Below are 14,756 nucleotides of genomic sequence, written 5' to 3'. Positions count from 1 at the left end.
GAAATAAAGCGTAATCTACAATGGATAATACGCGTATATTTAATATAAGAAATGAGAATGAGAAATTGACCAATTATATTCGTAAGGAGAATAATCGACTATGATTAATTAATTTCTTACTTTTAGGCTAGTATTTAGTTAGATCTTATATTTAAGACCGTTTTAAGTTTATCTTCAGATGCTCTATTGCTTATTTCATTGGCTACAAAGCATCTGAAGATAAACTTAAGACTTTTAAATATAAGATCCGGCTATGAATACCGGCCTTACTTCTTATAAACATATTCTTACTGCCTATTGTAGATCACGTTTATGACGTAGACTACAATGGGCAGTATGTTTATAAAAAAGTAAGAGTAAAGGTGAAATTACACAATACATAAGAGAATTGCGGAATAGAGAGTGTGTCATAGAAATAATTAATCCGCACATAAAACGTGTGTGATAGAAAAAAGCTGAGTAGCTGAGTAGCTTGGTTGCTTCTATGACGCATACTCTATTCCGCAGTTCTATTACGCACCGTGTAATTTTACCCTAAGAAATTAAGCAATCATAGGCCGGTATTCATAGTCTGATTTTAAGTATGACCGTTTTAAGTTTATCTTCAGATGTGGTACGGCTTATTTTATTGACTATGAAACACCTGAAAATAAACTTAAGGCGCTCTTAAATGTAAGATTCCACTATAAATAGCGGCTATAGTCGATTATTCTCCTTATATTCGAATATGATTAGTCAATTTCTAATTTTTTATGAACATACTCCTACTGTTTCTTATGAACTCTTTCTAACAATTCTAACAATTTCTTATGAACATACTCCTACATTGTAAACTACGCAAAAAAGCATGGATCTAAGAACCTAGGGACAGAATATAAGGTTGCCTCCCCTGTGGTGTAACTTGCGTAAGTGTAACTTGCGTCAGCCAATTAAATCCGCTGTGATAATTGGTAATTGGGTAGTTGAAACAATTTGATAGGCACGCAAGTTACGCTTGCGCAGTATGTGAAAGCACCCTAAGGTCGATATTCATAGTCTGATCTTATATTTAAGTTTATCTTTTGATGCTCTACGACTTGTTTCATTGGCCACAAAGCATCTGAAGATAAACTTAAGCCGGTATTAAATATAAAATCCGACTATGAATATCGGCCTAAGTCTTAGTCTACAATAGATGCTTTAAGCTTTAAGAAATTGACCGTTCACAATCGAATTATAGAAGAATAATCAATTGTAATTGGTCAACTTTTTAAGACTTATGGCTTCTGCCCACAGAAGTTATCGAATTATAGAAAAATAATCAATTGTGATTGGTCAATTTCTTAAGGCTTAAAAATTTATTATAGACCTAGCCTTAAGCGGGGTCACATTGAGAATTTAAATTCTAAAGTCCATCAGCCAAGAATGTAGCCAATCAGTGTAAAGTTAACTGAACTCAGGTTTAGTGAAATTTAATGAATTCTGCATTGATTGATCAAATTCAATTCGATCTCAATCTTTAGTCCATAGTCTGATATGGGTTTAATGGTTTCTGTTCACAGGACTCGGCAACGCTTGCCGTGCAGCCAGAAGCAACACGGTAGCCAATAAACTGTTAGTTTTCGTAGAAAAACGGCACGTTGATTAGCTACTGCGTTCTTACAGAGTTTCTTGCAGCGCTTCTTGCAGCGCACTTCAAATTTGGTATCCTAGAGTTTTTGAAGTCGTTAATTACAAATTTTGAGTCAAAATGGAAAATTTGCAAAAATTCGAGATGGAGCGGATTCAATATAACTGATCATATTTACAGAAAATTTAGAAAATCAAATCAAATTTAACATCTCGGAGTTTTTGGGGCTGATAACGAATCCAAGATTAAAATTGGAAAATTTTCGAAAGATCTATTTTTCAACTCGATTTTGACGATAATAGACGATACATCATGAGAAGAGTTCTTTTATTCATTATTAATGTATGAATTTTTTATTTAGAAATTCAGTACAAGCAAGAATTTGTCTATGCTGTAGATTATATGATTTCAATCCCTCTGATTCGTTTTCGCAATTTCACATTTCATAATTTGTACTCGGAAGCATTAAAAGCCATAGACATTGAGTTTTTGCATGTTTGATCCACTATTTTGTATCCAACATTTCGAATTTTGTAATTTTTCAATTTCGACCCCACATTCGCGTAATCAGCGTCCTGAAAACCCTCTCCTCTATATACCACATTTGAAAAGAATTGCTTGATTTGCTGCGATTTCAGTCCGCCATATTGGATCGCCATCTTTGATTTTGGAAAATTTTCTATTTTGACTCAAAATTCGTAATCAGCAACCCCAAAAACTCTAGGATACCAAATTTGAAGTGATGTGGTTGATTCGCTGCAATTTCGGTCCTCCATATTGAGTGTGCCTTCTTAGATTTTGAAAGTCTTCTAATTCTGATCGTAATCAGATTCGTAATCAGCAACTTCAAAAAATCCTATAAATAAGTTTTAATACCTAAATTTTGGGAAAGTCGCTGGAAAATGTATTTTCTCTGAAAAAAACAAGCATTTTTCTTAATTTGGTTATTTATAACACTTTTGCAGTTAATAAAATATATATTTTGAGTGATTTTTTTATATTCACTTATCCGTAAGTGAATATAAAAATATACTGGAGAAATAAAAAAAAACAGTCTAAATATAACAATGAAAATTTTATCGACAAAAATCTGAAAGAAAAAAATAGGAAGTGTACTTCCCGTCGTGCTTCTAAGGATTAAAGCGGTGGGAACTTAGTTATACACCTAATAGGTTAAAAACATAAGTTGAATGTTACATTAATTCACGGAATTGATCACGAATGTTAAATCAATCTTTTGAAACATTGATTTTATGTGGATTTTATAAAAATTTTTACATAATATTTTATAAATATTTTTAAACTGTTATAATATTAAATTGTTAATAATATGATGTTCTTTAATATTAAGATTATAATGTAGAAACGTTATTTTTAATGTTTCGATCAAACATTGTTAACAATGATGTTATATGCAACATTAAGAACTACATATTTGAAAACGTTACATATTATAAAATATCATTATAATAACATTGTGTTAATGATTTCTTGCTTACTGGATATTTTGTGCGTATATTCTTTTATTTCCACATATATCGTCATATATATTGACATGATTTTCCTCACTTCTGTCATCAAAGGACAGCAAGTATCCAGGAGCTTTAAATATTAGATATTCATCAAAGAGTGAATCTTGTTACAATAGAAAAGTGTGTGTTAATTATTATATACCTTGGTAATAAGAAGTAAACATAGCTAGTTTCGAACGCACAAAGTATTCTGACTTAATTATAGGAATATATGCATTAAATCAAAGGAAATCAAATCCAGTTCCCGTCTCAATTTTTCTTCTTGTTGAACATTATCGAACCACCTTGACACATGAACATATTGCGCCTTATCTTGATGGCTTAATTTTTTCTGTAACAAGAGAAAAACAGTATATAGGAATCACAGTGTACATTATTTATAAACCGCTATTGTATGTTATTGATGGGATACTACTATATATCATGATCAGGATTGGATAAATTAAGTTAGAAGTTAAAAATAAATTATACAAGACTAAATATATAAACCTAACTATTCTTCTTCTAAACTATATATATGTATATATATAGTTCTGCATAAATTTCCATTTTAATAAGTTAATTTAATTTTAACTCAAATTTTAATTAATTTTTGTTTAGGTTACTTTTAACTCAACTAACTTAACTAACTAAATTATTTGTGTACGTCACTTAACTAACTTAACTAACTAAATCATTTGTGTAGCTTTTAAACTTTAAAGAAATTAGTTTACTCAATCCTGATCATGATTATAATGATAGATTCTTTGATCAATAGGAAATTGTTTTCTCCTTAGTGAATATCTGAACAAGTTATGGGAATTATAAATCTATAGTGATTATTACCATTATAGAATGAAGAATATAATATAACGTAATATCTGCAATGGTCTTCTCTATGCCAGCTAAATATGTGACACCTATTAATGCTGTATTTAATTCCTAGAATAAAAGAACATATCGACACTTTGTTGTCTATATAACTGCTATCTATATATATTATATACATAAATACTTATTGTGATATTACATTCAATATTCTCTTGGCATTAAGAGGAAAATCCATATGATTGACACAGACTGTGATATATTCTAACCATTGCTGCGATCGAGCTTGTGATTCCTTGTCTTTACCAAATATATCAGTACATTTTGAATTTGTTGCTAGCATTTGTATAATGGTGTTAAAACCTTGGAGAAGTGGAGATTTTTTTTCATTTTTTAAAGCAAATAATACCTGAAACGATCGATGTAAAGAAATAGAATATTTTCTAAAAATTTATATTTTATTTTTTTATTTTTAATACAATGACATATCTCTTGCGGTAATTAATATAATAAATTAACACTCACATTTTTGTCAGAAAACTCTAATTTTTCCGGAAGAATATCTAGATACTGTGCTACCTTCTCCACACATTCACTATTACATAGAACCATGATGAAAATTCGTGAATAATGCAGTTTACATTCGCACTCTATATCTGCACTGGGAATGAAGTGAAAATAGTAATAAAATTTACTATAAAGCTTTACTATAAAAGTTAGAAATAATTAAAAAAATATATATTCCATAGACACATGATAACTAGAGCGTGCGGTCTCACATCTCCGTTTATGTGGACACGTCAGAAAGTAGAAAGAGATAGTTACTGCATGGGTACCATTCTGTCTTTTTCTAAAGACATGCAGTGGGGTAAAGAATCCTTTCATAGTGGGGCTAAAATCCCTACTCCATGCATTAGGTCTGTTCGTTTTCGCTGCACCGCTGAACTAGTGCAATAAGTTGCAGCGAGACAAATATATTGTTACGTCCACGATAGATAACTATATAGGGAAATTTGAAAGTAGTAAAATCAGTGACTTACGTGGACGGTCAACAGAGTGATGACTCCGCTTTTACTCGAAAGTCGCTCCAAATTTCAAACACATAGACGGATCCAATGAATCATGATCGAAAAATTGAAATAATTACCTAATTAACGTATCGAACTTTCGACGAATCTTCGTCTCGCCCGAATCCAACGGTTTGAACGGTTCCTCGGTAAGACTTTTGATCATCGCTATGATGTCCTCGTAATTTACCCACATGATAAACAATTTGTTGCCTGACACGAACACGTTCAACATCATATACAGAGTATCGGTGAAGTCGTCGGGATTGTCGACGTTCGTTGCCATGTCCATGAGTTGGGACGCCACGAAAGTGTACATCGCAAACAATATGAGTGTTCTGTAGATACCGTAAATGGTGCGTTTAAACCGCGACATCCAGGATAACGGCCGGAAACATCCAGTGAGTATGATTAATGCAAACGTCAATTTCAGAATGCGCATCTCCAGCTGTTCGGTTCGGTAAAAGACGAAAAAAAAAGGAAAACGAATAAATAAAACACGTGCCACTTTGTACAGTTAAGTGACATGTGTCGCCAGCTTCGGTATCAGTTCGAACAACTTCTTCAATCTTCGAACGAGCCCCTCCGTATTCTCGAGATTACTTCAGTCCATCGCGTCTCCCTCGCACAATACACCGAGACATCGAGTGATGCTATTTCACTTCACGAAAGAACCTAAGAACATCCATAGCCTCGCGACTTGCTATTTCACGTCAATGAAAATAGCTCTGATCAACGATATTTTCCATTTCCTCGCGGCAAGTCTTTGCGGCGATCGTCCGGCGGACGATACTTATGCAAATTAGCGGGGACACTTCTACATGCAACTTTGATCATGAAATTAGATAATAAAGCGATATTTTCATACGGTACGAGGTAGTGAGTGAGACGTCGATGCAGCGGAGACGGAAAGGCAAGTTCTGTCTATAAACTCGCCAATAGAGTCATGAATAATTTCAATGAAACCTTTACGTGACAGTCACCGGCCGGTCGCATCGATGACGAAACGTCTCCACTTAGGAGTCGGGACGTATCGATTTCTGCACTCGCAACGTGAACGAGAAGAAGGCTGCACCTAAGAATACGCTTCTGTAAACCTCCCCAATCGTCGATCGAGGATGCGGAATCTTGACTGGTCATTAGTGACGTGATTAGTGAGTGGATATTGCAATTTGCTCTCTACTCTTGCATTTATCAACGTTCACTAAGCCACAATCGATTTCGATTCCTTATTAAATTTCGAATAAATGAGTGAAGAAAAATGTTGATGACTCGTACTTATATTAAGATACCCTAAACTTTATTCTAAACGTATTACACACAACTTCGCAATTGTTAATAAGAAATTAATTAATCTGCATGAGCGAATGACGCCATGAAATCCGGACATTGTAGATATATACAAAGAAAGACGTCTTGCAGTTTATGAGAAAAATAGCTTTTTTTTTAGAATCTCTTAGCACCGATGAGAATCAGCTGTTGCATGTGTTAATTGTATCCTGTGTACCGCGATCTGAGATAGGTTTGGGTGGAACAACGTAGCAAGCAATGAGCAGCAGCTAGTTAATAAATTTCTCATTAACAATTGCGAAGTTCGCAAAATGGATATAAATTCACTGTTCAGTTTGACTTTTTCTACCTACACACAAGCACTATACCGAGAATTGCCGGGTATCCTGTGTTAATTTTTTAGAACTATCCTCGAAACAGTGCAAACTTCTGAAAGGCGATTTAAAGACATTTAAATTAATTGATTCGTCAAACGATTTTCCTAGGAATTCTTTTAAATTTCAGCTGCAAATTGATGAAAATATTAATCTACACGTATATAAAGTTAGTAAGCAATTAGTCATTCGGAAGAGATATTCGCAACTAAAGACGACAGTCTTTAAACGTATTCCTTGAGATTAATATACTATTCTTAACTGCTGCTTTTACTTTCTTCTGAACCACATTTAGGATTTTTATGAAAAACTACTGTAATGTTAAGAATTATTATAGGGGCAGTATACAAAACTTTTAGAATTTTTGATCTTTTTCTTTCATAAATATAACCATAGGAAATTTACAATTTATAGTAATATCCGCGATATAAGCACATAAACACATATTTAAATATTTAGTAAAAATATTTGTGTGTGGATGAAATCTTAATATATATGATTTAAAGTGATATTACAACACGGCTCTTTAACTTGACAGAAACGGACTACCTGGCGCCATCTAGCGGTCTTTGCTAAAATCTATTCGATTTAAACGGAATGCGAGTGTTGGTTAAGCAGGTTTGATAAAGGTTCGGATCTAAGCTATGCAAGTTTCGAAATGATTTGAGTCTTGGCTGCGATGTCGACATTTAGTTCCAAAATTTCCGCTACGCGCCGCCACCATATCTACTGAGGAGAAGGATTGTCGTACACGCGTAAATCTTTCGTCTTTATAGGATTGTGGTACAACACAAAATAAAGTCAGACGCTTCGTTTATTTTTCAAGTGGCACGGCTCAATGGATGGTCAGCCGCACGTGCATTACTTAAATAGACAAAAATTCAACAAGTTGTAACTAAAAATAATACTAACGAAATTGTTCGAAAAGCATTTTAAAGCTTGAAGTTCCTACTTTTCAAAAATATTATATTCACAATGTTACTATCGTTTTATCGCCAAAATATATCGAATTAAATCAGAAATGACGATGGTCCACCTTTCAACCTCATATTTCTGTTGAAAACATACAAAAATTATTTATATCTAAAATTTAATAAATATATTTTAAAGAAGAGATTTTCAGCTTTCTGTTTATTTGTTAACAAATGTCATATACTCATTGATTCTCTTTCTGTAAGCATTTATAACCGGAAGGTCGCATTTTACTCCAACATTAAATAATTCGGTGAAAAAGAAATTAAATTGTTATTAAATAGCCCGCAATTTAAAAGATTAGATCCATACTATGAAATGATATAATGTTATCTATGTGTGATTTTTTGTTTACGCGATGTAACTCGGCAAACTTCATAAAAATTTTTAACGTTTAACGAACTTTAATTTATATTCATGTATGTAGCTCCATAAAAAATAAGTAAATATCATATATCGAAAATATATCTGAAAACTAGAAAACTAGAAAGTTTCAACTGCAAAATAATTCTCGGACTATCTCATTATCGTTATTTTTGCGGAAATTACAGTCCGTTGAATCTCGTCTATTTTCCATGCTCGAGAAAAGAGATACTTTAATTTTTCATGCGTAGTGTTTATGTAAACATATGATCGAAAAAAGGAAATGTCTAAACTTTAATTTTTCTTCTGAATATTAAAAGTGCATTTCGTTCAAATTATATATTACATTAAATGAAAGCATATAATTAAAATGCAAGAAAATTGCTCGTAATACTTAAAATTAAAAATAGAGTTATCTTGTAAATTTCATTTTTTTTTCAAACAATATAACGAAGGGACAACTTTTTATTATTTAATAGCACTAAACCGAACGAGTCAGATAAACTTTCTATTTATGAAGAAGAAAGGAAAATGAAGATCCTTTCGATCTAACGATGAATCATACTCTGAAATAATCATTTTGAAAAATGTAAATTCGGGCAGGACGTGTTACAAAATGATTTAAATGAGGCCGATAATATACCATGACGCATGTCACGCGGAGGAAAGTGTCATGAAAGCCAATTAACCATCCACTTTTCCAGAAATGATGAATATATAACAAAAGATTAATCGATCACAGCGTCGTTTCTAATCGTTTCTTATCGCGCGACATCTCGTGTAACTTCACGTTCGTAGCGCACCAAGACCGTGTGAAATTCCAACAAGAGGGCAAAGACGAGAAATCCATGGAACGTAGCCATGAGAGAAGAGTGTGAGTGGAGGAGGGCGAATCTGATCGTACCGAAAGGGTCGGGGTTGTCAGCGTTACGATATAGGGTTTGTCCTTATCTGCGAAATACAGGCAATGTATATCTCCCCGCCCTCCATTTCCCGTTCTCTCTCTCTCTCTCTCTCTCTCTTACTCCTCGTGGTACTGCATGTCCCCCGTGTTCGTCTGGAGTCCAGAAGAGGAGAACGAACAAGACACGGCATGATGAATCGGTCGTATTACCTGGACTGTTCTCGACGGAGGCTTAATCCTGCTCGCCCTGTTCCTCCGTCACACATATTCTCACGCTAATATCATATTGCGAATTTCAAATGTACTTCCTCGATATACAACCTTCGATATGCAAACCTGGGAGGGGAAATTTCGTGGGGTTACTGACACCGCACTCCGTTTCCCGCGAGAAGAGCGACGCAGCATGAAAAATATTTGATTTTCGAATCATGTGTAAATTTTGTAAGAAATATGTTGGATTTTCGACAGGAAATTGTGAAATCCTGAAATCTTCGCTCAGATCTTGAAAAATGAATACACAATCCTTAAGTACGTCATCGAGACGATTTAAGATTTTTTAAAATAACGTTCTAGTTGCGTACGAATTTTGTAAGAATATGTTAGGGATTTTATCGGAAAATTAAAATCCCGAAATTTTCGTTCAGATCTTTAAAAGTAAAAGTACGCGATGCTTAAGTGCGCCATCGAGAGAATTAAAAATTGTTTAAATAACTATATAGCGACGCGTGAGAAAATGACGAATCACCTTATCAGTAGCCGCCAACGCGACAACCCCGCATCGCAAGCGATCTCGAGGATATGCATCTTTTATAATCCCGAGTCATGCTTCGAGCATCGATTGCAGCTACAACCGGCGGATTTCATATTCGTCCGCACAGCACGGCACATACAGAGTGTTCCGGAATTATTAGATTTTCGTCGCATAACCAACGCCTGTTTCTTCTCTCTCTCTCTCTCTCTCTTTCTCTCCCGAACAACTCGCCATTCTTGCAACTTTAATTGAGAAGATTCGGCGAGAGTCTCAGATCGGGGCTCAAATGGATCCAATTACGACGAATTATTCCAAGTGACATTAGCTCTCTCTCTTATCCTTTGGTATTTATTCGGCGGATTGTGTTAACGTTCAATGGGCGAGAAGTGCCGCGCAGCGAGATGTCAATTTTTATCGCGGATTCTTCGCGTCCCGGACTCCATCCTCGCGGGTCGACCACCGGGTACAATTAACGAATCCTGCTGTCTGGCCGGCTCCTGTTGTCCTTAGTGTGAACTTTACAAGACTTATATAATGCATGCGTAAGAAGAATGGACCACCCATGTAGAGAGGTCTCTCTCTCTCGACTCGGCCTCGAGTGCTCTCCGGGGTTGCGAGCGGGAGCGTGAGCGCGCGCGCGCGCGCGCGGACGAAGCACTCCATCAGAAGAAGTAGTCGGCCGGACAGCATACCGGGTAGAAAATGACACCAGTCTCGAGACTCGCGTTTCGTATCGGTCGTATCAGACGTCTCTCTCTCTCTCTCCCTCTCTCTTCCTCTTTCTCTCTCTCTCTGGAATTCTCCCGCCACACTTTCTTGTTTTCACAGTTTTGCGAAGTCAGCGAAATCGCCGCAATAGGTAAAAGGACGACCTGGATTTTCTACTTTCTCCTTCGTTTCACGCAAAATATATGTGTTCGTGTATATGTATGTGTGTGCATGTGTTTGTGTGTGTGTGTGTGTGGTAGAATATATAAACACGCGTGATAAAATTATTTACGAATAAGTTGAAAAAGGGGGAAAACACTTGAATATTTCCGTTTCTCCTTTCGTTTCACGAAATATATGTGTGTGTGTGTGTGTACGTGGCAGAATAATATATAAAACGAGTCACAAGATTATTTAATAACAAACGAGATGAATTTTACGCATACGCAGATAGTAATCTTCGAATTGCAGCTGATTCAATCGTTGCTAATTCTTGAGAATTTAGTTTTTACAATGCGGTTTCAGGTAGTGAACGATCGTTACCGAGTCTCCGACGAATTTATTCGAACGCAACGTCGCGTTTACAACGTCACGAGTGTCTGTTCGTATTCCGCAGCATCGAAAACGATATTTTCCTGGCGGGAGAAAGAACGGAGACTGAGGCAAGAGTTCGCCGTTTCGCGACGAGAATCCTGTCGTTTACCGGTACACGACGATTTTCAGAACACGTTGTATAACGCAAACCCGTAGAAAGCACACCTGAATAACGAGGCGCGCTGCCTCGCGTTCCCTCGAGAAGAGGCGGCGGAGGTCGAAGATTTCAGGTCACTACGTCTCGAGAGCATAATGCATCGCGCAGCGAGGGAAAGAGTTGTGTAAACGAACTTTCATGAACTTCCGAAAGTCGTCGCTTTTTCACATCTTCCCTGTCGTTCTCCTCCGTCCACCACGACGGCAACGCGCGACGTCAACTCGGCGAGGATCCTCTTCTGTCTGCCTGCTACACGCGCGTACACCGTGCAGTTTGTTCAAATAACAATACCGGCCGGAGTTTATAAATTCGCGTGGCCAATAAACGAGAGTATCGTGTCGAGTGCTTGGCGTAGCCGAGACTACTCCTCGACGTTCAACGACGAGTCTTCTTCGAACGATGTGAGAGCCAACGATGCAGGATTATTTATAAGATTAGGGAATCGCCTGCTGCGACAGAAGTGCAGTTCTGCTGCGCGGGGAAGCGAGATTTCGGAAAAATAATCTCGCAAAAAATTGCATGTCTCACAAATATTCGATTTTTGAATCATATTAATGATTCCGCAGTAAATATAAGGTGAGGCGATAACTAATATACTGAGAAAGAAGCACTTAAAAAAATTGGTATTACAATTTAAGGCTCTTATTCTTATATATAAGCAACGAAGAATTGTTGAAGGTATATTTTTTTTCTATTCAATATTTCTTGCTCTCAGTTCAAGAAGTTATTTTTGAATAACAAGAATGTAATATTTTCAAGAACTATATAAAATTTCTTCGTATGTGTGGGCAAAGTTTATTTTCATATAAGATTATCATCATCGTCTTGTATATTTTTGTTTATATAAGAAAATACGAGTCTTGAACTGACATGAAATGTTTCCTGCATATTAAATTTTACAATACATTAAACTTCCAGGTTGGAAGAAAAAAGGATACAGAATAGTCGAAATTTTCAACTGGAATTTTCGTTCCGATTCTTCAGATATCACGCAATCGAGATGGTCGAAAATCGCAAAATTTTCTCTCCCGCCTCTCCCGTCGAGTTTACACCCTTCGAAATGCGTCATCATTCTCGTAGAAGTCAGTGCGATATATATTAAATATTATTTTTTTTATCACACATTCGTAGAGCGCGACGTTTGTGTGGATACGCTAATAGCGATTAGCCGACGAAAACTGCGCGTTTCATCCTGCTGTACGATCCGTCCGATCGAGCCCGTTGTTTTTCTCAAACAAAAGCGGCTCTCGAGCGGCCGAAATGCGTGTGGTCTTCGGGAGGTGTTAATCGCCCGGCTCGCTACCGTGCTGCTTCTGACCGGCCCTTCAATTAGTATGTACCGCGCATACTTCGAATCACGCGGCGCGGCCTTTCGGCCTCGTCATCGGCCACGTTCTCCTCCGCGATGGCCACGAGTAGCTTCCCTCGGGGACGAGAGAGGACGAAAGAAAATCCCGTCCGCGCGGTGAAATTAAAATTCAACGCTCGCGACGCGAATTCGTAGCGATGAGCAAAAGAACCGTTCTATTTATCGCACTCGCCGCGCGGATATCGACGATATCGCAACACTCCGTGTCTGTTTCTCTTTCGCCTCTTTTCTTTTCTTTGTTTCTTTTTAATTTAATCTTCCGTAAACATTCGCGGATTAACGGCCATGCACCGTGCGCATACACTCCGGTAGTGCACACCGCTCGTCCCACACGAAGAACAGGTTCCCGAACGAAGATTCGGACATCGAGGTGGCGAAATCGCCGGTCGATCCCGGTGGCGCGCGGATAAACTCCTTAATCAAACAGCGAGGCCAATCGTGCGCAAATCGTCTGAATGAGCTTGCTTTTTTGTTATAGTTTACCGGCCGGGCACCTGTCGCGTGTGTGCGCAAAGGGGTGTGAATTCGCGGAGTAGAGAGAACGACAGAGAAAGAGAGACGTACAGACGGACGGACACATAGACAGATAGATAGGTAGACAGATAGAGAGAAAGGAAGATACAGAGCGGCAGAGAGGGAGAGAAGGAGAGAGAGAGAGAGAGAGAGAGAGAGAGAACGCGAGTAGGTGGAGACAGAAGTGCTCGGGGAAGAGGGAGAGACAGAGGGTGAACGGAGGAGAACACGTGGTTCTATTTGCAAAAACAAAGTTTGCGCGGGACAAACACGGGCAGACACTAGCCGGTCTAGTCGACTTCGGGGTCAAAAGCGCAACAAAGACTCAATTGCATTCCGTTCCCACCCGCGCGCGCGTGGGCGCCCGTTCGCTCACTCGCATGCGGCCGCGCGGAATCCTCTTTTTTTCTGGCCCACTTTTCGTCGGCCACGCTCGCGCTAATCGAATGATAAAGCGTCGTTCAACGTCGTCGATCGATCGACGTCCCCGGCACAATGCGTGTGCCGAGGACACGAAACGCGAGTTCCCGGAGATTTTCGCGCGAGATTTTCCCGCCGATCGGTCGCTCCGCATGCGTATCGCGAGCGGCATGGACAAAGTCGGCGACCAGTCGATGCTAAAATAAATATCAGCGCGAGAAGTCGTTCCGTCGCTCCTCAAACCCGGTTTACCCTTGCCGGTCGAACGCCACCCTCCGCGTTGCCACAATATTGTTATCGGCTGTGCGGGAGTATCATAATGGATCTCAAACACTCGACCTCTCATCTCAATCAACGTTCTACACGTTGCGTCCCGAAACGCCTCGTAAACCTTGCCTGCCACAGGAAAGTGGATAAAGTAGTTAAAGAGCAAGACCTCTCCTTCTTTCCCTTTCCCATCTTCCCACCTTCCTCCCCTCCCTCCATCCCTCCCTCGAAATCTTCGACCGTGTCCACTCTCCTCTCTTGTACGGAAAATTCTTGCAGGCTCATGAATGTTTATACCTTCGAAGGAAATTCTCTGCCAGTGTAGCTGATCGCTGATCGCGTCGGACATTTTTGCGCGCGAGATTTCGCTTTAGTTGTCAACTTTTCGGAAAAATTCGGCCTTTCGATGTTTCCCCGTTCTCTCCGAGTCTGTAGCCGGGAATATGTAGGCCACGAGATGCGGGGGCCGCGAAATAAGTGGGCCACGAAACACCGTAGAGTCCGGAACGCGTACGATCCGACAGAATCTCTCTGGAACGGGGGGCCGAGGCCCCCCTTCGCAATGGAATTCTCTTGACGTCGTCGTCATCGTCGTCGTCGAATTACCGGCAAATTTCCAGCGCCGTCTTCGGGGTCGATGGGCGCGAAAACGCGACTCGACAGCGGCGAAGGGGAGGGAGGGGGGAGGGAGGCCGTAAAGGGTTGAAGCGGAACTGGATGGATGCGTTGACGAGACGGAGGCGGAGACGGAGGCGGCGGTGGTTGACGGTGGTGGTGTATGCCGCGACAAATATTTGCCTGTCAACACAGAGAGGCTCGCGCTACCATCCCGCTCCACATCCCTGTGCGCGCCGCAAACGACATGCATAGCCGCCGAGGGAGCGTTTGACGGCAGGCCGGGGGTAGTGGCGGCGGTAGCGACGAGAGGACGGCGGGAAAACGAACGAATCATAAAAGGGCCCCGATTGAGAGACAAAGCGGCGGAGGTCGCAGCGACGACGCGCGATAAGAAGACGGAGGGAGAGGATCGAGGGTGCCCGCGATCCCGACGTGATCTCG

The 14,756-nt window shown here is 39.1% G+C and overlaps 1 protein-coding gene across 3 annotated transcripts; it reads right to left on the bottom strand.

The window, feature by feature from the left end:
- Positions 1 to 2,019: 2,019 nt before the first annotated feature.
- LOC106744351 (eukaryotic translation elongation factor 1 epsilon-1) lies at positions 2,020 to 4,770 on the bottom strand. Of its 3 annotated transcripts, XR_001374441.1 has the most exons (6): positions 4,474 to 4,770; positions 4,151 to 4,357; positions 3,967 to 4,062; positions 3,284 to 3,472; positions 3,109 to 3,211; positions 2,020 to 2,522 (listed from the first exon to the last, which is right to left on the bottom strand). XR_001374441.1 is itself a non-coding variant. In XM_014619037.1 (4 exons), exons 1-4 carry the CDS (start codon positions 4,558 to 4,560, stop codon positions 3,341 to 3,343), a joined length of 522 nt encoding a protein of 173 aa, XP_014474523.1. In that variant the 5' UTR covers positions 4,561 to 4,770; the 3' UTR covers positions 3,091 to 3,340. The 3 variants fall into 3 exon arrangements, 1 of the variants encoding a protein (XP_014474523.1); XR_001374440.1 differs by having other exon boundaries at positions 3,109 to 3,472; XM_014619037.1 differs by lacking the exon at positions 2,020 to 2,522 and having other exon boundaries at positions 3,091 to 3,472.
- Between the last annotated feature and the right edge of the window lie 9,986 nt (positions 4,771 to 14,756).

The sequence above is a fragment of the Dinoponera quadriceps genome, unplaced genomic scaffold (assembly GCF_001313825.1).
Source record: "Dinoponera quadriceps isolate SergipeBrazil2010 unplaced genomic scaffold, ASM131382v1 scaffold777, whole genome shotgun sequence".
Taxonomy (NCBI): domain Eukaryota; kingdom Metazoa; phylum Arthropoda; class Insecta; order Hymenoptera; family Formicidae; genus Dinoponera; species Dinoponera quadriceps.
Note: the sequence above shows the minus strand (reverse complement) of the source record. Positions and strands in the feature narration are given on the sequence as shown.

Excerpts from the sequence above, each read along its gene's own strand:
- LOC106744351 (XM_014619037.1), bottom strand. The coding sequence starts at position 4,560 with ATGGTTCTATGTAATAGTGAATGTGTGGAGAAGGTAGCACAGTATCTA. Across the intron at positions 4,358-4,473 it reads TAGAGTTTTCTGACAAAAAT|GTATTATTTGCTTTAAAAAA; the intron begins GTGAGTGTTAAT and ends CGATCGTTTCAG. Across the intron at positions 4,063-4,150 it reads ATGCCAAGAGAATATTGAAT|GAATTAAATACAGCATTAAT; the intron begins GTAATATCACAA and ends CTTTTATTCTAG.